The 23,797-nt window shown below is 39.0% G+C and overlaps 1 protein-coding gene across 1 annotated transcript in view; it reads left to right on the forward strand.

The window, feature by feature from the left end:
* Positions 1–23,797, forward strand: part of apoltp (apolipoprotein lipid transfer particle homolog) — a 52,948-nt gene that overhangs the window by 16,137 nt on the left and 13,014 nt on the right. The window contains exons 25-49 of the mRNA XM_088335292.1: positions 2,142–2,297; positions 3,373–3,506; positions 4,219–4,377; positions 4,553–4,736; positions 4,804–5,015; positions 5,182–5,370; positions 5,445–5,587; positions 5,665–5,824; positions 5,914–5,997; positions 6,335–6,472; positions 6,582–6,698; positions 6,789–6,881; positions 6,990–7,204; positions 7,307–7,500; positions 7,558–7,791; positions 10,563–10,792; positions 10,888–11,052; positions 11,815–11,892; positions 13,584–13,937; positions 15,763–16,107; positions 17,628–17,957; positions 20,384–20,515; positions 22,597–22,749; positions 22,820–22,936; positions 23,022–23,195. Of these exons, the coding sequence (XP_088191418.1) occupies positions 2,142–2,297; positions 3,373–3,506; positions 4,219–4,377; positions 4,553–4,736; positions 4,804–5,015; positions 5,182–5,370; positions 5,445–5,587; positions 5,665–5,824; positions 5,914–5,997; positions 6,335–6,472; positions 6,582–6,698; positions 6,789–6,881; positions 6,990–7,204; positions 7,307–7,500; positions 7,558–7,791; positions 10,563–10,792; positions 10,888–11,052; positions 11,815–11,892; positions 13,584–13,937; positions 15,763–16,107; positions 17,628–17,957; positions 20,384–20,515; positions 22,597–22,749; positions 22,820–22,936; positions 23,022–23,195 (4,490 nt within the window). The remainder of the gene's footprint in view (positions 1–2,141; positions 2,298–3,372; positions 3,507–4,218; positions 4,378–4,552; positions 4,737–4,803; positions 5,016–5,181; positions 5,371–5,444; positions 5,588–5,664; positions 5,825–5,913; positions 5,998–6,334; positions 6,473–6,581; positions 6,699–6,788; positions 6,882–6,989; positions 7,205–7,306; positions 7,501–7,557; positions 7,792–10,562; positions 10,793–10,887; positions 11,053–11,814; positions 11,893–13,583; positions 13,938–15,762; positions 16,108–17,627; positions 17,958–20,383; positions 20,516–22,596; positions 22,750–22,819; positions 22,937–23,021; positions 23,196–23,797) is intronic.

Raw genomic sequence — 23,797 nt, forward strand, 5'->3', positions numbered from 1 at the left:
AATTATTATCTGTTGTGCTGTTTGGGCACCGCAGAGTTCGAGATTTTGGGACAATACAGTTGCAAATCCTCAGCCACCTAAAAAAGGATTTCCCAAAAGTGTTGCAAAATAACTGATTGCAGCAGGCAGGAAGTAATACTGAAATGGAAAATAATTGAGAAGTACTGCATTAGGTGATGCATTTGATGACTTCTAAAATATTAACAGTATTAAAAAATTTTTTTTTTAGAGCAACTAGTGTAAGTGTGTAATTTGAGGCGGCAGTAGCTCAGGAGCCAAAAAGGTTGCAGGTTCGATTCCCATGTTATATGTCGAAGTGCAAGACACTGAATCCCCAAAAAGCAAGTGGTTGCCTTGCACGGCCGACACTGCTGTTGGTATGTGAGTGAGTATGAATGGGTATGTGTGAAGCACAGTGTAAAGGGCTTTGTGAAGTCCTCATTGACTTGAGAAGCGCTATATAAATGCAGACCTCATCTCATCAGCTACACCGCTTATCCTCAGTAGGGTCGCGGGGGTGCTGGAGCCCATCCCAGCAATCATCGGGCAGTGGGCAGGGGACACCCTGAACTGGTTGCCAGCCAATCGCAGGGCACACAGGGACAGACAACTCACTCACTCATTCACACCTAGGGACAATTTGGACCGGCCAATTCACCTGAAATGCATGTTTTTGGAATGTGGGAGGAAACCGGAGTGCCCGGAGGAAACCCACGCAAGCACGGGGAAAACATACAAACTCCGCACAGGAAGTCTGGAGCTGGATTCAAACCCACGCAGGAGGTTCCCAAGACATGAACTGTGCCGCACATGCGCTAACCACTGCGCCTCCGTGCAGCCTAAATGCAGACCATTTACATTTAATATTTGACCACTAGAAGGCACTGTTGCCTGATGCGAAGGAAAAGCAGGGCCAAATGATCACTGTGTAGCAGCTAGATGCCAGAAAATCATGGCGGCAACTACTAGGTATGGATTCCACCTATGATTCCAACTATGATTTAAGAAAAAAAAAATAACATCGGAATGATAGTTAATATATATTTTTACCTTGTATTCAAATCAATGTTTTTTTGTACTGAATGAAAGTTTTTGTACCACTAAGAGGTCCCTTCAAACGATTTGTTTTGCACTTTGTTTCTTCATTTTAACCTTAAAGCATAACTAAAGAACAATAATTAAAAATATATCATTTTTGAGGGATGCAAATGCTAACACCAACAGATTGCTTTTCTTTTATCGCTTTACAAAACATCCGACCAAACTAGTTTTTGTGTGTATCTTTATAAATAATATACTGTATCTCTATATATGACAAAGTTCATCTGTAAGTGTCAGTGTTGACTAACTTTTGTTTCACGCCAAGGGTGTTGTTTTGGCATGGACAGGGGACACACATCCCCACGAATATTTAACAATCATTGTTTTTAGTCCCATCAATATTGTGTCCATTGATTCATCCATTATCTGCACCGCTTATCCTCATTAGGGTCGCGGGGGTGCTGGAGCCCATCCCAGCTATCTTCGGGCAGTGGGCAGGGGACACCCTGAACTGGTTGCCAGCCAGTCGCAGGGCACACAGAGACAGACAACTCAACCGCTCATTCACACCTAGGGACAATTTGGACGGGCAAATTCCCTGACATGCAGGTTTTTGGAATGTGGGAGGAAACCGAAGTACCCGGAGGAAACCCACGCAAGCACGGGGAGAACATACAAACTCTACACAGGGGGATTGATCTCATGAACTGTGCCGCACACGCGCTAACCACTGCGCCGCCGTGGTTATGTGATCACTTAAAAAATGTACTATGTCCCCACCAATGCCAAGACTTGGTTTGCACATAGTTTTAATAATAGCATTTGTGCGTTACATTATTACAAGAAAGGCAGATCTTCTATATGTGGCTAAAACAGCTTATTTGAAATGTATTTTAGTCCACGTATTATAAGGAATATATATGCTGTTGTTCTCAAACGACAAACATTAGGGTGAATATGCTCAAAAGCTGTTTCTTATGTCTTGTTTATAATTATACTATGGATTGAGAATTAAAAAAAACATTTATTACTGGAATATCATGTATTTCTGTGTTTACATTGTTACTTTCACAAAAGACTAAAACAATGTGTTTCTATAGTGGCTGTGGAGCGTAGAAGAGACAGCCACAGCAGACAGTACTCTCTGGAAGTGGACCTTTTCTTACCTGGCATAGTGGGAAGCAGAATGTTGGGACTCATGGAGCTGAAAGAGGCGCTGTGGAGTTCAGCCCTTCGCCTTAAATATGGCTTGGGCAGTGAGTATTTGCAAAAACATTGCACAATTCAACATTGCTGAATTCAGTCAACTGAATTATTCATGTGACATTTGTTTGATTTTGTGATGCAAGATTTTTTAACATATACACATACCTGTCAACCCTAAGCAACTTAAAATCAGGTAAAGACAAAAAAAGAAGAAAAGAAAAACATTTTCCCTTTCCCCTAGTAATTATTTTTTTATTTCCTTTGGGGATTTTATTTAATACGTGTAAAAACTGCTTTCATCAGGGGTACTGTAAGTCAAGGCTCCTTGTTCTGGTTCCATTACTGGTGTAAAATATTCTTACAAGGACTTACTGTATCACACTTCTTGATTGCACCTTTGTACTCATCACTCCATTTCTCAACACACTTTCTCATCTCATCTCATGAGGGTCGCGGGGGTGCTGGAGCCCATCCCAGCAATCATCGGGCAGTGGGCAGGGGACACCCTGAACTGGTTGCCAGCCAATCGCAGGGCACACGGGGACAGACAACTCACTCGCTCATTCACACCTCAGGACAATTTGGACTGGCCAATTCACCTGAAATGCATGTTTTTTTGGAATGTGGGAGGAAACCGGAGTGCCAGGAGGAAACCCACGCAAGCACGGGGAGAACATACAAACTCCGCACAGGAAGTTTGAGGCTGGATTTGAACCCACGCAGGAGGTTCCCAAGACCTTAGAACTGTGCCGCACATGCGCTAACCACTGCGCCGCCGTGCTGCCCAACACACTTTCTGTTTTTATGAGATCTACGACTTAAATGAAATACTTATTACCTAAGGTAGTCAAAAAAATCCCATGTCAAATGAAAATCATGTTAATTTCAAAATACAATCGTATTGAAATATCTTTCAAGATCATAAATGTGATAAAATTATCTGTGTTGCCAGTAAATGAGGTTCCTTGGCTGACAAACTTTTGTATGACTATTGTTTTACAAAGGGGAACCTGAGGTGTACTCCTTTGAATCAATTTCCTTAATATACACTTTTTCTTGACATATTTTGGTAAAGTAACCAATATTTTACTGCTGAAGATTTTTAAAACCTTTAATCTTTTGTAGGTGATGCGAGGCATCTACGCAAGGAATGCCACACATCCCAGAGTTTAAAGAGAGAGAAACACGCTAACCTCACCTACATGCTGAGAGCTGATCACGAGTTGTACTGTTGCAACACCCCTCCTTTCAACCACAAAGTAACTATTTAATAACATGAGAAAAACAATGGAGAGAGTAATAAAGTACATCTTTTTCAGTTTAGATACTGAATATTAGCTCTAATGATTACTACATTCCAAGGACGTCAATTTGGGGTTGATATTGGTGGGAACCAAATTATAACAAAAAAGACTGACGTGAAAAAGGCGAAAGGCACAGAAAATACATTGTTCCTTTGTGTCAGTGCTTTAGCTGAGAACATTAGGTAACTACTACTCTCCAGCTGGGGAAATAAGACATCAATCGGTTTATCTTATTTTAAGTGTTTACATAATATCGGTGGGGACAAAATCAATGATTGCTCATTATTATTTGGGACGCATGGCTTTCGTCCATCCCAAGTTAACGCTCTTGCTACATTAAATATGAGTTTTTCTAGTCGAGAGTGGTTTGCTCTCACCAACGAAGCAGAATAATTAAAAAGTTAGACTTTAGGTGTGTTAGCTAGTTCAGTTTGATGTGTGATAGGTGAAAAAAGTCCCATAGCTACTAGATCAAGTTTCCTTGGCCATGATGCGATACAGCAAGTACAAAGGGACTCATATCAAAATAATTTGGGAATAATTTAATACAATTTAATAGAATTTTTTTGTTAAACTCCTAATGATTCTGGATTGTAATTTTGGTGTAATGTTAAAACCACACTGGAGCACTAAGATAAAGTAACCTCCATATCTGTGCTCTTATCAGATCCACTTCAAGCATGAAGAAAGCCCCAGTCACGTGAGATCATCTGTTGACATCAGCTACGGGAAACACTGGGATGAGATTAACAACAAACACAAGGTTCTTTTGAGCCAGTCATTTAAAAATCAGTCCTTACAAAACCAAACCAGCTACACATTGGAGGTAACACAGATCAATTTGTAATTTGTGGTAGAAAATTATATCAGTTTGTTTAATGTATTGTTGTAGATATGTCGTGCTGCATTAATGTGACAAAATTTTGTTTAATGATTGTGTATTTTGTGTATATGTGAATAATCCCAATTCTGAGACTGAAATATTGTTGTACATTTTTCAGTTTATTTTCCAGGTTCCAGAAAAAGATTTAAACTACCGCACCCAGCTATTGCACTCTTTCATTCGAGAGCTTGGGTCAAGGAGCAACACTCATCTTAAAATCAACTACAACAACTTGAAACCCCTTGTGGCTGGTTTGCACTTGAAAAGTCCTCCTACTAATATTCCACACAAAAGATGGGAAGGTATACTGTATAATTTCAAACAGTTTTTGTGCTATTTGAAATGACAAGAAACCACACTTTTTCTCAGGAATGTTTAACATGGACACTCCGTGGCTGTACGTTTACACGACCCACAAGCTGAGTCAACACCATCACCACTCGCTGCAGCTTAACTCTCAATTTACGGCCAACAAATGGGTTTCTGTCCGGAATCTGATTCTGGAGGCTTCTTACAGGGATAGAGGTCACGCAAAAGGGGCCCATCTCAAGCTCCACACGCCAGATGTCATATTCTTGCATGTAACGTGGAACTTCATCAATCATATCTGTTTGGTGGTTCTTAATGGAGTGAGATCAGTCCTTAAACTTTTTGGAAATATATATTTTTTTTACATCGAACCCGTGTTCAATGCAAAAAGTGCTTTCATAATTTAAACTATTGCGATGTTTTCTGTCCATCGCTTAGGTAGAAGGAGTCAGGTTCCTGGGAAGAAAGACACTGAAAGCTTCATGTTCTCTAAGCTCACTGTGGACCGTTCCCCTGAGAAGTGACATCTCTCTGCAAACTCTAAAATCCAACCTCAGCTTGCAAATGTTTTCAAGCTACGGAGAACAAAACATTACCTTCGCGGCTGCCCTGAGCCACATCGATAAGGTGCTCCGCAACAATTTACAAAATCCATGTGCTTGTTTTGGTCAATTTAAATTTGTTTTATTATGCCATTCAAGCTTTTGAAAAAGAGGCAAATCTTATTGAGAGCGAGCTTGTCAGTGCCCAAAAGTCGCCCCACAGAATTTGAATTCAAAGGGATGTTGGAAGAATTGAAGAAAGATAAGCAGATGTACCAAAAAATTGCATCACTGCATCTCAGGTCTGTGACTACGTTTATTTACTTTCGGAACATTAGGTTTGCTTATATTTCAGTTTTAACAAATCCGTCTCGCACAGACAGCCTTTCACAATGTTTCCCCAGAAGCTTCTCCTAAGGGAGACATTTACTGTGGACCACCAGAAACGTCTTTATATTCTGGAATCAAGAGTTGGTTTTTATGCCAATGAAGAGATAATTTATACTCTGACAATTGGCTACAAACTACCAAGTCCATTTGTGAGTAGGACTATATTGTCTGTTTAGAAGAGGGCTGATGTACTCAATCAAATTATTTGTGTTATTGTTATATGTCTTCTAATATTTAGTTTTGCTCAGCACTGATCCATCCTTTCAGCTCAGACAAGATTCCATCAGACTCTGAGATCTGTGTTACCGTGTCCAACTACCAAGTAAGCTTGGCGACAGTCAAGTGACAGTAACACAAATCCTTCATTTTTTTACCTTACATCATTCTAGCTGCCAGTTGTTGTCACATTAGTATTTAGAAAATAACAAAAATAACAAAAATTCATCATTACTTAGTATTTTCACATGTCACATTAAACTGCAGTTTATTTTTGCCACACATATTTAATATCTAATCAGCCCATATGCCCAAAAATGTAAAACATTCTTGACAACATTAATGGTTTCTTACTATATCACGCTCAAGGCAAGTAAGGAATATATCTTATAAGTTTATGTAAAAAAAAAAAAAATCAAAAATGTACCTGTATTTTTTTCTAGACCCAAAAATACATTAAAGGAAGGCTGCAGGTTGACAGCCAAGAGAAGCTGAGTTTCTTTGGCCAAATTATATTTAATTCAGTGCATACAAGTCAGCAGATGGTAAAGGTCCAAGCCAACGTCACACATCAGCTCCAGGTCAGCGTGCCTTTGAATCTGATAATTTTAAGAAACCTAAACACTTGTTTTTTGGTATGGTCTTTAGACTTAATGAACATAGTGACATGATCAACATTTCTGCTTATAGCTGCAAATCCCCTCCCTTGCTTTACTTGAGGGAGATATATTTTGGAGCCCCCAAAACAAGACAGAGTTTGACTATCTAGTTCGAGGGAGATTGAAAAGTGAGCGACAAGAGTGTCAAGTATGTATTGTTAATGCCATCATCTATCAGTGAAATAAATCTAAAAGCTTTCAAATGTTTCCATTTCTGAAATACCTTTTTTTGTTTTAGCTTTCAATGCAGCTTAATGGAAGTTCAGACATAATTCTTTTTCAATTATCTTTAAGGCATCCTTTCAAATCTAAAATTCCTAAATATCTAGAGGTAAGTTGATTTTATGCTATTAATACATATTTCCAACACGTTTTTTGGGCAGAGAATATTTCGGCCCGTGAATGCCTAACCTTCTGGTCTTACATTTTTCCTGTTAAGGCAAAAGCCGACATGTCCACATCACCTGGTAAAGGAAGAAGCTCCCTTCGCTTAAGGGTCGATGAGAAGGACAAGCTGATACTAAATGGCCAGATCTCACACTCACTCTTAGAGAAAGACAAATCTGTGATACTTTTGCTCGATTTGTCTCAGAGTTTGCTGAATGGACTCACTGACCTAAATGTTAAAATTGCTGCCAATATGTCCCAACACAAGTATGTATTGCTATGTGTTTCTTCACAGTTTGTTGAAGGTATTGCATAAACATATTAGAAATGAGTATTGTATAGTGTTCCCCTTCTCTTTTGTCCTTTTAGGGTTTCTCTATATGGTTCGTATACAGGCGGACGCAACATCTTCTTGGCTCAGTTAATAGTGTCTCGAAGGAACAACAGCGATCTTCAGTTTGCAGTAACAGGAAATCTCAGGCACTCAATTACTACATTTGCTTTTGTACCCTCTAATCTGAAATTAAATGGCACACTGAGACTGTCTGACACAATTACTAAAGGTGAAATATTTTTTATTTTTGTTTTATTCTATTTTTTAATTCTTAAAATGATCGTAGGGCAACTACAAGTTAGAGTGGACAAGACTTTTTACTTGGATCTGAAGCATCAGGAGGGAAAGGAAAAACATCTTGGCACACTCAGGAAGAAAGTCCTTCCCACCCGTAGCTGGATGTGTTTTCGGTCAGGGTCTGAGAATTTCTGTCTAAATGCGAGTAGGCAATTGGAGAAAAAAGGAGTGGGTAACATTCTAATCCAGCTCTCTCACTCGTTCCAATTACTCAATGCAACAGGTAATTAGTATCTATTACTTATACACACAGTGTCTTGTGGTACAAGTCATATTCCCTTGGCCAGACTCCCAACTATATATCCATTAACATGATCATCATTGGCATTAATCTGTTCCAACTCCCAGCCCCATGCCTCAAGATGTATCCAACAACAACAACTCCAAATTGTTATCCATCAAAAAAAAGAAAATACAAGTCATGTACAAACCTACATGATCGACTACTTTGACATGGCAGAAATTGACCATTTACCTGTATGATCAGAATTCATGACAAAAATCGGATATCCCCATATTCATGGCGTTTGCGAGTAATCCGATTAAAAGAATAAAGCGGGAGGGATGTTATTACGCAAATAGAAGTCGCTTCTGCAGTTAACATTTGAAATCCTATTTACAGGGAGTGCAGAATTATTAGGCAAGTTGTATTTTTGAGGATTAATTTTATTATTGAACAACAACCATGTTCTTAATGAACCCAAAAGTCTCATTAATATCAAAGCTGAATATTTTGGAAGTTGGAGTGGGGCTTTTTTAGTTTTAGCTATTTTAGGAGGATATCTGTGTGTGCAGGTGACTATTACTGTGCATAATTATTAGGCAACTTAACAAAAAACAAATGTATACCCATTTCAATTATTTATTTTCATCAGGGAAACCAATATAACAGCTCAACATTCACAAATATACATTTCTGACATTCAAAAACAAAACAAAAACAAATCAGTGACCAATATAGCCACCTTTCTTTGCAAGGACACTCAAAAGCCTGCCATCCATGGATTCTGTCAGTGCTTTGATCTGTTCACGATCAACATTGCGTGCAGCAGCAACCACAGCCTCCCAGACACTGTTCAGAGAGGTGTACTGTTTTCCCTCCTTGTAAATCTCACATTTGATGAGGGACCACAGGTTCTCTATGGGGTTCAGATCAGGTGAACAAGGAGGCCATGTCATTAGTTTTTCTTCTTTTAGACCCTTTCTTGCCAGCCACGCTGTGGAGTACTTGGATGCGTGTGATGGAGCGTTGTCCTGCATGAAAATCATGTTTTTCTTGAAGGATGCGGACTTCTTCCTGTACCACTGCTTGAAGAAGGTGTCTTCCAGAAACTGGCAGTAGGACTGGGAGTTGAGCTTGAGTCCATCCTCAACCCGAAAAGGCCCCACAAGCTCATCTTTGATGATACCAGCCCATACCAGTACCCCACCTCCACCTTGCTGGCGTCTGAGGCGGACTGGAGCTCTCTGCCCTTTACCGATCCAGCCACGGGCCCATCCATCTGGCCCATCAAGACTCACTCTCATTTCATCAGTCCATAAAACCTTAGAAAAATCCGTCTTGAGATTTTTCTTGGCCCAGTCTTGACGTTTCAGCTTGTGTGTCTTGTTCAGTGATGGTCGTTTTTCAGCCTTTCTTACCTTGGCCATGTCTCTGAGTATTGCACACCTTGTGCTTTTGGGCACTCCAGTGATGTTGCAGCTCTGAAATATGGCAAAACTGGTGGCAAGTGGCATCTTGGCAGCTGTACGCTTGACTTTTCTCAGTTGACGGGCAGTTATTTTGCGCCTTGGTTTTTCTACACGCTTCTTGCGACCCTGTTGACTATTTTGAATGTAACGCTTAATTGTTCTATGATCACGCTTCAGAAGCTTGGCAATTTTAAGAGTGCTGCATCCCTCTGCAAGATATCTCACTATTTTTGACTTTTCAGAGCCTGTCAAGTCCCTCTTCTGACCCATTTTGCCAAAGGAAAGGAAGTTGCCTAATAATTATGCACACCTGATATAGGGTGTTGATGTCATTAGACCACACCCCTTCTCATTACAGAGATGCACATCACCTGATATGCTTAATTGGTAGTAGGCTTTCGAGCCTATACAGCTTGGAGTAAGACAACATGCATAAAGAGGATGATGTGGTCAAAATACTCATTTGCCTAATAATTCTGCACTCCCTGTAGATTGATTTCATTCCTGTTACTTACCAAATCAACTAAGTATCGTGCTTGTTTGCTCCTCGCACCAAAAGTGAGATCTATTACTACGTCTCGTGCGTTAACAAGTTGTACTCATGCACTGTTTGCCAGAAGCATTGACTTACACTATACACTGTTGGATTTTAACCATGGGGAGGGAAAATAAAATGGAAATAAAATAAGTTTTATTTAGTGAGTAGGCCAAAGTCTGTGTATGTCATTGGTCTCTGTAATTTGTATTTTGCAGCACCAAAAGGGAAACTGTGTGCGCAGTAATGCGCACAAGTAAATAGATTATTTGAACCGGTATACATGCATGAGTAAACGGAAAATAAAACCCAAACGTTTCAATCAGACAATTCAGGATCAGATTAGGACCTTATTGGGATTTCTGTGCACGTCTACATGGCTTGACATAACCGGAATACCGGCAATATTCCGCTTTAAAACTGACTATTACCTGCCTGTAAACATACTCAATGACACAAAAATTAAGTGGTTAATTATTGTTTCCCCGCAATAGTCCTCTTTTTGTGTACACTTTGGCAACTTAAAGGTTTTTTGATACAAATACCCGAATACTTGAAGTATTGTACATACAGGGAGGTAGCCTGTTTATTAGTTTCTAAAACTGCTCCTTAGTGAAGTCTTTAATTCTTTTTACTATATTGCAGTTATATCAAAAGTGTGTACTTTAAGGCACCACTGTTTTTTTCAAATTTATCTTCTTTGTGTTATCATAGTGTAAAGTTTAAAGTGGATTTTAACGATTTTTTTTTCTGTGTGTCTTTCTCAGGCCTACCTGCAAATAGTAAATTCCATGTGATTTGGGACATGGATGAAAGTAGAGTGTCAGCTATTACAGCAATGCAAGCTGGACCTGAGAATTTAAAAGCGGAGTTAAAAGGTGGGAGGACAAACCAGCCTATCCCGCGATGGGAAATCATCTCAAATTTGCAGCACAACGTCAATGCACTCCAGCGAAGAGGCATACCAAGTTCCATAGAAGCCGCGGCACATTGCCAGGTTTACACAACTACTTTCTTTTTTGTTCACTATTTAAGTATCACATGTGGATTCATGTTTGATAGTGCCAGTCTTGTTTTATTTTGTCTTAACAGATGGATGCCATTGGGTTGGACGCGGGGCTGCTATTTCTCACTGAAGAGAATAAAGTGATTGATGTTAATGTAGTAATTGGTGCAAAAAATAGCTCTGCTGTCTTCAGAGCATCTCTGTGGCAAAATTCAAAGCTGCTGAGGGGGATTATTCCTGCCAGTTTGCAGGTGAGTTTTATCGATAGTCATTGGTAGCCTCTGCCTTTTCCAAACATCCATCCATTCATTATTTGCACCGCAGTATTGTTGATTGTTCTTCAAAAAACACAGAAAAAAAGAATAAAAAAACACTTAAAAATTGAGATAGAACCTCAATTTTGGGGGTTGTTCTCGGCAATCTTTTGACCTAACTTTCGAGATCGCTATAACTAAGGGTTGAAGAAAATTACACCTTTCTATTTTCTACTACACAAATCAGCCAGTTTCTTCTTCTTTTCCAATTTTCTTGTTTTGTTTTTAATATTGTATTTGTTTATAAATCGATTGATGTCATCTAGCTGGTTTTGAAACAGTATTAAAGCAAAATAATATGGTAGGTCCTTGTTTTTAAGCAATTAATTTTATAATATGCATAGCAAAACTCAGAATGCAATAGTTGTTTGTCGTGTAAATTTGAAAAATATCTTGACAACTCAAATAAGTACATGTTTAAGAAATTGCAAGTACAGAGAAATGTAGCAAGCTTTTTAAATGTTGGACTTGAGTGATGCAACATTAATATTTTCATGAGCAATTTTTTATAGGGGAGATGCACAAAAACACACTAGGGATTAGAGTGGCACCCAATCTTGCAAGAGCTTTAAATTCGACACGTGCGTTTCATATTCATGGTTTACCTGTAATGTGCAATCCAATATAGTAATTGTGTTTTCTTTTCCAGTTTCTGCTTTGTTCAAAAAGGCCTGACATCAGGGGGTTTTGTTTTCACAGATGAACTGCACATGGGATGGGTCTGCAGACCACCTCTCTGCACGGTGCTATGGAGACATTGCAGGGCGCCCTATGGAGGTACGAGCATTTCGCTCTCACAGAGCCCAGAACAGGCTCTGCTATGATATTTCAATTACCTTCATGAGCCTTAAATCGGAAACTAAATGCTGTTTGGGTCCCAATGGTCAGAGGGATTTGAAAGCTAACCTCACACATCCTTCTGTGACACTGCTAAGTTATTATGGAGTGCCAACAAAGTCCAGCCTCAGCCTGCTCTTTCGGCCTGGACCTCAGAGGTTGACGTTGGGTATTGGGTTGTTGCTTGGCCTGTGGATAAGTGACATGAATTTTGGACTAAAGTCGGAGAAGGATGGACTTTATGGCTGGCATGGACAACTTGCATATGGGGCTGAAAAGCTAACACACAAAGCGGAGGTGACTTGTCGCATGAGATTGCAAAGCTGTTGTCACATATGGGGAGTTGTCAAGACTTCGTGGAATTCAGTCAGCTCCAGTCTGCTAGTGTCTTTGCGATGTAATGGGAGGGGGAAGTTAGTGTTGGAGCAGATAAGAAGACTCGGCGAGGATCGACTGCAGAAGACATCTTTAACAGCACATGGACAAGCAGTGAAAGACGGACTAAAAGCAATACTCCATTACCAGAACCAGCAACACTCCATCCATTGCATATTCTCTCTACAACAGAATATACAGAAGGCTGAACTTAGTTGGACATTACACTATCATTGGGCATCTCTTTTTGCTATACTCCCAAACATAAGGGACATTCAAAGTTTTAGCCACCTCCATGATACACTCCTCATTGTCCAACGCTTCTTTGCTCAATCACACATGACCATGACCTTTGAACCCTTCCCTTCACTCAAAATGACGCTTCACCAAAAGGTGTCTCAAAGAATGCCGAGGACACTCAGTGTGGTTGTGCTGTCGACAGCTGGCCAAGCTCGGTTTCAGCTGGAAAGTGAAGAGTGTTCGATGCTTCTGCTCTATCAACAAACGATGGAAGATGACAGAAGACGCCTTGCCAAATTTTTTTTTCATCAGCAATGTGTCTTTTTGAAGGTTAGACAGGAAACATGATGCATGTCAGAAATCTTGCTTCCTAGATAAAAGAAAGAAAATGAGACATTTTCATACTGAAGATGACTCACTACTTTCCATTTGATCACAAGTGGGCCACCATCTTCTAAAGTACTGCCGCAGTAAAGCTGATATAAATAATTTTGTGGCAGAAGACATTACGCAGAGTTTTTCATTTTTGTTTACTGGTATTTCATTTGAACCCTCTTTTGTTACATTACAACAATATTCCAAACAACCTTGAATGTCTACGCAATATTTAAATTTTATTTTAATTTTTGCCCTAAAGACTATTAGATATGAATTCCTGAATTACTTGGACCATGTTAGATCTATCAAGAGGTCTTTGACTTTGTTAAACATGTTTTAGTTTGTAGAAACAAAAATATTTATTCAAAAGATCCTGTCATAGTGTGTCGAAATCTAGAAGGAAAACATTGTAAGATGTGACAGTGTTGCGTTGTTCTCCCGATTTCAACCCTACTGAGCTTATGTTGTACCCACACTTTTCTAAATTGATAAGCGTATCCATCAGTTTTTTGCTGTTTGATGTCAAACTTAAATGTTTGGGACTAAAAACTATTCATAGTGGTGTTACAAGACACGCATGTTGCATACCTAAGAATTCAAATCCGTGTTTGACAATTACTGTTTTTTTTTTATTGTAGACTCTTCCATTATCATTCAACATCTCCATCAGCCATATTGGTGCCTCTGCAAATCTAAGCATTGATCTTTTGGCTATGGATGAACAGAAAGGCAGAATTTTGTGGTCACTCACCTCTCAGCCTACTCTGAGTTGGAATGTGTCTGTCCAGCATTCTATACAGACAATACAAGCGCTGGGTTTTCCATCTAACGGCGCAATGTTCATCTCTGTGGCACACCTTGCTTTTGTAAAGGTCCGTCTTGAGATTGGAAACTGTCACTTCTACGGATTTTTGGAAAAGTCCAAGTCTTTAGAAGCAGACAACGGATTTTTTTACACTGCAAATATGGAGAACCACTGCCCTGTTCTACAGGTAAGACAATTACTGTACAACATCAACCATATGTTTTACTGGGAAAGTGCGAGTCCACTTTTAGTATGACCCTGACAAGTTTTACAACATTAAACTGCAAACAAAACAAGAAAACAAATGTTGAAAACTGAACTTAAAAAAATAGGATGTTAACATTTATCTAAATGGAGAATTTCTTGTAAAATTGAATTTGCGTATACAGCTGGTTTCTCATTCAATTGTTTAGCTCTACCTGGGAGCTTTGGCTGATCAATTTGTATTTAGTATTTTTTTACTTTTGGGTTTAATGAGCCCTACAACTTAATTTTGTAATGTTTTTTTTCCCAATTTAAATAAAATAAAATTATTATGGTGTGTTATTCAGATTTCTGAACATCATCTTTTTTAGGTGAAGTATTATCTTTGTAAATATACATTTTATTTTCTTACAGTGCCATGAAATAGTATTTGCCGTCTTCCTTATTTCTGTGTGTTTTCTGCATATTTATCACTCACAAAGGTTTCAGATCATCAAACCCATTTTAGTATCACACACAGACAACCCAAAGAAATACAAATTTCAGTTTTGAAAGGTTGATTCAATTTATTAAGGAAAAAAAACTGTCTGGCCCTATGTGAAAATGTAATTCCCCCCTGAATCGGGCCACCATTGGCAGCAGTAACAGGAATCAAATGTTTAGGATAATTGGTAATGAGTCTTTCACAACACTGTGGGGGAATATTGTCCCGCTCTTCTATGCAAAATTGTTTCAAACTGCCATGTTGGACGATTTTCTAGCACGAACTGCCTGTTTAAGGTTAACCACAGCATCTCAATTGGATTTAAATCCAGACTTTGACTTGGCCACTTCAGAACTTTCATTTATATTTTTATTTTATTTTAAGCCATCCAAAGGTAGACTTGCTGGTGTTTTTCTGATCATTGGTCTGCTGCATGATACTAGAGAGATTAAGTTTGAGTGCACGGACTGATGGCCGGACATTCTCCTTTACGATCTTCTGGTAAACACAAGAAATTATTATTCTGTAAACCACAGCACGCTGTCCTGGTCCTGAGGCAGCAAAGCAGCCTCAGACAATCACACTGCCACCACAATGTTTTGCTGTTGGGATCATGTTCTTTTTATCAAATGCTGCGCTATTTTTAGCCAGATGTAATGGGTTGCACACATTTAAAAAAGTTCAATTTTATCCTATCTTTTATCTTATCAGTCCCCTTATTGTTTCTTCATAGGTCTTGAGGATAATTAAGATATTTTTTGGCAAATGTGAGTAGACTCTTTGTGGTTTTTTTTTTTGTGAAAGCAGTGGTTTTCACCAGGGAACCAGTTGCCATTTTTGGCTAGTGTCTTTTTTATACTGTAGTCAATGACTACTAGTCATAAACACTGACCTTAACCGAGGCAAAGGAGTCCTTCAGTTTCTTGGGTGTTTTTAGAAGTTCATTTGTAACCTCCTGGATAGACTCTTACTCAGACTCTTAGTTGGTCGACCACTCCTGGGAAGGTGCACTGTTTCTCTGTTTGGGGATTATACCTCAGACAGCGGTTTTGCTGAAATCCTAAAAGAGGTGGGGAACCTTTCTGACCCGAAGAGCCATAAAAGCAAGAATGCAAGAATATATATTATATAATATATATATATTATATAATATATATATATATATATATATATATATATATATATATATATATATATATATATATATGTACCTGAAACATCTAGTTCTTATAAGTCTCCCAAAACAATGTGAAGATCACCTGGTCTACATGAAATGCACCTCAAAATATTGTAAACAATTCCCATCATGTTTTCTCTTTTGCAGGGAAATATAATTCCTGCAACCTTGGTTCTTCAGGGATCTTTGTCAGGGGTCCCATGCAGACGTCTGATCAGCTCCTCTCTGAGGGCAGACAACCAGGGGCTCTCTTTTGATCTACAGAAGTCCTGCAACTCCTCGCATATCTCTGCAACGATCACACACACCTTTTCAGGCTTGAAGAACCGTGGTGTTCCTCAGATGTTTATAATGGAGGCCACCGTACCTGGCGACGCTGAACAGAGTGGAGCTCTGTTTGTAAAAGCTGGTGCCTGCCAGATAAGATTTGTTAAGAACGGAGAAAGGGTGCGGCAGTTCTGGGCTCTGCAATCGGATTGCCCAACCTTGCATGTATGGGTTTGGAGAAGCTAGGCTATTGCTTACATGGCTGACACTGCTCTTGGTTAGTTAGTTTGTAAAAGGGAAAAGTGTGAAACATATTGTAAAGCGCTTTGGGTGGTCTTCATTGACTTGAAAAGCACGATATAAATGCAGACCATTTACATTTGCTTTTAAAAAAATTTTAGATCAGTGGTCTCAAACTGAATAAACCCAGGAGCTGCTGGAAACAGAGTCCAGGTGAGGCTGGGTAGCATCAGGTTTTTCCCAAGAAAAGCTCTGATATTAACATTCCAATGTTCTCAAATACTGGCAACCAGCTAAGGGTGTCCCCTGCCCACTGCCCAAAGATGAAATGGGCTCCAGCACCCCCGCGACCCTAGTGAGGATAAGCGGCGCAAATAATGGATCTATGTTCTCAAATATCCTTATTTGTTAACACAAAATAAGATTAAAAAAATGAATAAACATATTAGAAACTGTTAAGGAAATCAATAATTCGGGACTTAACAAATAATATACAATGATAACAATAATACAGGAGATATAAACGACGGAAGAAATAACAAATAGTTGCTCACTAGATAAAACTAAATATTTTCAGTTCAAATTGCTGCAATAAACAATTTGTTCATTTTTAACTTTCTTGACATGAACGCAACAGTGGACATGAATTGTTGTGAACATGGCTTCTCTTGCCTACTTCTCGCTGCTCAAACAAATGACTAAAAAGCAACACAAAAAAAAACGCAGCAGAAAAACGACCAAAATGACCTAAAAAATATCCATAGAGTGGACAAAAAAGAAAAACTATAAAAAAAAAAAAAAAAAAAAATGTAACATTCAAAGGATTCACTGATAAGTATGAAAAATAAGTGAAAAATATTGAAAAGTATGGAAATAGTACAAAAGCTGGTCAAAAGTGTGAAAAACCACTGAAAATTAATTAGTATGAAAAAGCACTGAAGAGTGTAACAAAATACTGAAAAGTATGCAAAAGTACTGGTATGTAGTGAAAAAAGTACATATTGCTCAAAAGTATAAAAATGAACAAAAAATGACCATAAAAAGACCAGAAAATGACCCCAAAGTCCAACAGAAAAGACCGAAAGACTTGCAAAAAATGACCAAAAAACAAACCTTTGAATGACAATTGGGTGAAAACCAAAATATGACCAGAACCAGAACAAAAATAATACATTTATTGTTATTTTAAAACAGGGCGCTAATACTATGCACGTGTTTGAGACCCTTGATCTAAATGTTTCCTATTATCCTATTCAATTATTTCTGATATAATTCACATAAACACATTCTCTTTCCAGGCCAATAAAAAATACTTGCAGCAATAAATCATTAAAATTACCAGTAATAGTTGAATTTTCTCAAACACATTTACCACGTGGCAGCCACAATTCTGTACCAATTCAAATCTAAATTATGGCAACTGTTACTCATTTCCTTTCTACATACAAATTTCTTTTTGGTTCGGCTAAATATTTAGGTTGCATTTTTTATTCTCTCTTCCTCAGTTAAACGGGTCAGCGTGGCAGGAGAGAGATGGAAAGTGGGCAGCTCTGGTGGACGCAAATGTAAACGCCCAACAGAGTCAGTTGAAGCTGGTCGCATGGCCGTGGCCAGAGTTGCGTGTGGAGGCTGAGCTCATGCAAAGGCTCCCTGCAATGGGACGTTTTCCGGAACACAACAAAATGACATTGACGGGAAAGCTTGAGAAACAGCTATATGTCACAGAGGCCATTTTTCGATTTGATGAATGTGCTTTGAGAGGCAAGGGATCTGTGATTTCACGTTCTGGCCTGCAGGGGTCACTTGTGTATCACAACAACTGTAGTGTGATTCAGGTACTGTACTGCACTAAATATAGTGAGTTGACCCCCACAATTCTGTACCACGGACTGGTCTCATATTTTACAATATTCTCGAGGATCGGCCCGACAAAAACATTACTGAACATAACAATAATAATATAAATACCGATAATGGTAAGCCCAAATCCACAGTGTGAACACTAGACCAATATGAATCTAGTTCAGTGGTGTTCAACTGGCCTGACTGAAGGACACGCCATTCTACCCTAATGACAAGCTGCGACCCAAAATAAAAAAACAGTTCCACTTCTCTAATATATCAAATGAAAGGATTGTGCAGTTTAAAGCAGGGATTGTAGAATATGTTCAACTTTTTCTCCCAAAACAAAACGACCAGAAAAAAACTGTGTTTTTCAACCTGTTTTGAGCCAGGGCACATATATATATATGTATATATATGTATATATATATATATATATATATATATATATATATATATATATATATATATATATATATGTATATATATATATATATATATATATATATATATATATATATATATATATAGTGGGAGGTGGCTAGAATCAAGAACACATTCACATTTCTGACCCTTTCTGGGAGATTGATACAGAGGAGGGGATTCCCAGCCCCTTCGCTCATTAGTTGACCAAACCCCCTAATTCCAACTCCTAATGCCAAGGCAATGTGTACCAATGTTGTAAGTTTTAGGTATGACCCAGCCGAGGCTTGAACCGACAACCTCCTAGTCTCAGGGCGGGCGTCCTCCCGCCAAGGCCACCGAGCTGTTTTTTTACATTGGAAAAATTTTGCGGCACACCACTAACCAAAAATATTGTAAAATGACACTGAACAGTATGTTTGATTACAATATATTTTATATTAGCCCCAGTTTTTATAGCACAGACAATTGACAATGACACAATACTTGCAGAAAATGATTCAGAAATGTTTTATAAAAAATGTAAATTTTAAAAAGTGACATTGGATAATTTGTCACGGCACACTAGTGTGTCGTGCCACAGTGGTTGAAAATCACTGATCTAAACAACGATAATGACTTAATTGGGCCGATAGTAAAGATTTATATACTGGTTTAAAAGATAGAAATATAACATTCTTAAACTGTTTACTGTACCTTCAAGATCCTTGTACAATATTTGCGTATTTTGCAATCATTACTTTCTCTGACTTAATCGACCCAAAATTATGGGCAGAAAAAGGAAATAAAACAAACAAAATCACAAAAATGAGATAGGGTCAGTCTCAAACACAATTAGGATGGCGACGATTGACTAAACAGGAAGAAGGGATTGAGCAGAGAACTATTGCCACCTACTGCGTAATTCACCGTCCGTTTTTTTTTTCTTTTTGGAATTATTTTGCCAGGGCAAAGGCTCGCGACACACTTTGGGGTCCCGGCCCACCAGTTAACAAACACTGACCAAATGATTTAGGATTTTTTTTTATCTCATTATCACACTATTATTAATCATGGTACCGTACTGAAACATATGAACAAATGAAAAAAAAGGTGCTGGCCGGCTTAAGTCATCATTGCAGCCACTGTCAAGCTGCTTGTGTGGAGCTTGCAAGTACATGCGTTGTTTATATGCGCCCGGATAAAATCTTAATATATCATCTTTTTGCGGGTTTTGGTTGGCGTTTGGACTGTATTTGAAACATCCCTTTCTTACTTTCATCATTTCCATGCTACATTATTAGAGAACCATGAGGAAGAACATGAAAGCACTTTTCAACCCCCTCCCTCTTTCCTGCTTCTTAATGTATTGCAGGTCTCAAACAGCTCTGATAAAACTAAGATAAAATAGATAGGTGATGTGAATTTTTTATAAAGGCTATTAAAACTCAGTTGGGCATTGTTAGCACCTACTTTAATAGAGAAAATCTTCTACCTTTAACTTTTTGAGGACACCTCAAATGATGCACATCACATTGAAATAAATACATTGTAAATTGTATTGTGGTACTGTGGTGTGATCATAGTTTATTCAGCAATGTGGTTCCGTGAGTAAAAATAGTTTGATGATGAGAAAAAATCTAAGGCCTTTTTCAATGTAATCTACATCGCTCTTGGTCTAGTGGCTGAAATTCGACGATCCTACCACCACGATCCGGGTTCAATCAGATGTTATGCAATAGTGGTCAGTAATATTCAATCATTGCTCAAATACTAAAAAACTTTGTGTATAAAATGCAAAGAAACTTTGGTTTATTTTTCTAGACTAAAAAAAAAGTTATGCCCGTATAAACATTGTATAAGCAAAACAAAAAGCAACTTTTTTTTGTTCCTGTGCGGCCCAGTACCAGTCCGCGGCCCGGTGGTTGCGTACCACTGCTGTAGCGGGTGTCCTAAATCTTGAAAGTACTGTATAGTTGCTTTTGACCCATTTTCACCTTAACTTTGTACTTTATAGGAGTGGGGTAGTCCAGATATGTTGGAGGCGTCTGGGTCCCTGATCGTCACCCCAACTTTTGCTGAATCTCGAGTCTCCATGGCGATTGACAGTGCAGAGTTGCATTCATTAGTTGCTCTAAAGCAAATCCAGGTTTGAAAATTATTTTTCTCAAATAGAGTTTTTGTTTTCATCCAAATGGTCTTTGGTATCATATAGTAATTATATTCTCTCAGATTATTCTCATTAGAGATGGCTCAAGCTTTAATTTAACCTTTTCTAGCCTACATCAATGCTGAGCCATTTGGATTGGTTCTTACACATCCTTTGCGATCCATTTTTCCACATTGTGTAGTTTTAGCACTTTCTAGAGGTAAAAACTTGAATTAATTAAAAAAAAGAAAACATTCTAACTGGAAGTATAATCAAAAATCTATCAACTGTCATGTGGACATGCATTTTTATAACTTACTTGTAAGTCAAAAAATGTGTATTTACTTTACGTGACATTATGCTCACTTATAGGGAGCTGAAATTATTGTGCACCACCTTGCTGCTAATGGTACCCCAAAACTAGGGGTGGGCAATACTGATAATTGCAGTCATGATCATTGTATAATGAAACCCCTTTATTTACGATAAAAACAGGACGGAGATTTTAGGCACTGAAAATGTTTCATTTTTCAATAAATGACGACATTTGAAATTTGAGCAGTGCAAAAAATTTCCACTGTTTTAAAACAAAACCTATGAATGGCAAATACAAAAGCAGCATTGTAACAAGAATACAAATATAACAATGTCAACATGTAAACTATACCTTCCATTGCATACAATTTTGAAAACAAAGTCAGAAAGTGCAGTGTAACGATACAATCTAAAACCTTTTAAAAGTATAAGCAAGAAATCAAACTAGAAAATTTACAATGTCTGGAACAAGCCCTTTTGGTTCTGTTGCCATAGTGACAATGGATTTAAAGGTTTATTTTCAGGAACAGTTACGTGTTTACATTTTTTGTTGCAGCTCATTGCTCTCTGTAGTGTGAACCTTTATCATGTGTTAATAAAATATTGCCATAGTATTGGACCATTTTACCTCACAAATGACATCTGGCACTGTTCTATGAGCTTCGCATTTACTTTTGTCATATTTAGCTTCTGATAAGAGTGCTCACGATGATTTTTCACTTTTTTATGCCTTACAGGCATTATGCAGCAGCAGGACAGGTAGGGAGAAGTGCTAAAAGTGTGACTGTCAGTCACACAAACAGGCATAAACTTAGAGACTGGCGGAGAGTGCTGGGTTAGAGAGAGAAGAAAAATGGTGGCGGGGTGGAGTATCGATCCCAGTAGAATAGTATAAATCCGATCCAAGTATGGCACTTGCTTGGTATCAATAATATCAATATTTACATCGATTCGCCCTCCCCTACAAAAGACAAAAACCTTGTAAAAGGATGGGTAAAAAAGAGAAGAAAAATGCTGCAGTTTAAGTATACCGAAGTGAAACTGTCATTTCCTTCACTTTTCATGCACAACTGAATGCAATGGAACATGTGCCCATTATGTCGAAGGAGTTTCTTCTTCGCCAGTGACCGCAAGGGGGCTCAGAGCAAAGGGAGAAATTGGCAGTTCCACAAATATGAAATAGAAACCTGGATAGAAATATTGTATGAATGGGAAAGATTTTGATTTTAATAATAGATAGTCAAAAGTTTGGATTTACAGTATGTAGGCATTACGGCAGATGTGTAGGTAGCACGCAGCCCAACGGTGCGGAGGTCCAGGGTTTAATTCCAGCTACCTCAGCCTCCCCCTCTGGGATTTGCATCTTCTCCCCATGTGTGCGCGTGGGATTCTTCCGAGCACTCCGGTTTCCTCCCACATTCCAAAAATGTGCTTATCAGGTTAATTGGCCGGTCCAAATTGTCCTTAGGTGTGAATGAGCGAGTGAGTGAGTTGTCTGTGTATGCCCTGCAACGGCTGGAAACCAGTTCAGGGTGTCCCCTGCCCACGGCCGGAAGATAGGTTGAATGGGGTCCTGCACCTCCCGCGCCCCTATTGAGCATAAGTGGCGCAAAAAATGTATGGATTTATGTATTGGCTCGTATTGTATTTCTAATAAAAAACAATCATCCCTAACCAGTAATTAAGCCAGTGCCGTGTTAAAAACGGATCCCCTGTCATAGATCTTTCCAAAACCTTACTTATCATTGTTCTGTTTTTGTTGTCAGGCACAAAACGAGGCTTTCTTTCATTTCAACCACTCGGTGCCCTTGTTAAGAGGGCTCGGCCTCACCGCAAATGCTGAAATGTCAATGAGTTCAGGGAATCGAGGTGGCCAGTCACGTTATTACAGCATGCGGGGCAGAGTACACAACCAAAAGGTAGGATGGTTAAAGGATGAAGGATTGTCCTGTTTTTGTAAATCCCTAAATTGCCCTGCCTAAATTTCAGTTAACTCAAGAAATTATCTTGGAGAAAGCATTTCAAACGGTTACTGTGAAAAATAATTTCACGCATACACTGAGCTACCTGAATTCAATGGGAGTTCCTGAACACTGTAGTATCCAGGTAGATTTTGGCAGTCATCATGTCTTTATTTAAAGAGCCATTATTTTAATGTAATTTGATTTCATTTGTTTGTTTGTTTCTGCAGATAGAGATTGGGTCTTCTGAAGGGAAGGCCCTGACCGTTAAATCCGAATTTGGACAGCAGCAAGCAGGGTTCCGATTAAACATAAAATGCTTTTTAATGGCCAAAGAGATAAGCGCTGTCATGTGGCACAATATCCTTTGGCTAAGGCAAAGAGGAATACCACACCGTATTGAGGTACTACGACTCAATATTTAGTCTTATAGTTGTGATAATTGGCTGTCGTGAAGTGTACACTCATCATCATTAAATGAGGTAAATACATATGTCAGAACCAGAACTGATGGTTGACCCAAACGCGTAACGTTTTACAACAAACTTTATTGCGGAAGCTGAGAAGTCAGGTACAGGAAAGCAAGCGCCAGCAATCCTGCGATCGCTGGGCAGGAGGAGCAGGGAGCTCACGGGATCGTAGAGTGGTCGGAAGTCGGAAACAAGTCTAGTAGCCGGGAAGGGAGATCGCAGCGTGGTCGATGGGCAGAAACGAGTTGAGTAGCCGGGACGGGAGATCGCAGCATGGTCGGTGGGCAAAAACAAATTGAGTAGTCGGGACGGGAGATCAGAGCGTGGTCGAGTAGCCGGGGAGATCGGAGCGTGGTCGAAGGACGGAAAAAAGTCAGGGAGCCGGAGATCATCGGGAAGCCAGGGGCAAGACGAGCAGGATACAGGAAAGTACGGGATAGACGGGAGCCAGAGTCAAAAAGTGCTTGCCTTGCAAGTGTGGAGGTTCGCTGACGGACTGACAAGGAGTGAATGGAATCATTGAGTTTAAATAGGAG

Source organism: Urocampus carinirostris, chromosome 1, assembly GCF_059441175.1.
Source record: "Urocampus carinirostris isolate Australia breed hairy pipefish chromosome 1, RoL_Ucar_1.0, whole genome shotgun sequence".
Classification (NCBI taxonomy): Eukaryota; Metazoa; Chordata; class Actinopteri; order Syngnathiformes; family Syngnathidae; genus Urocampus; species Urocampus carinirostris.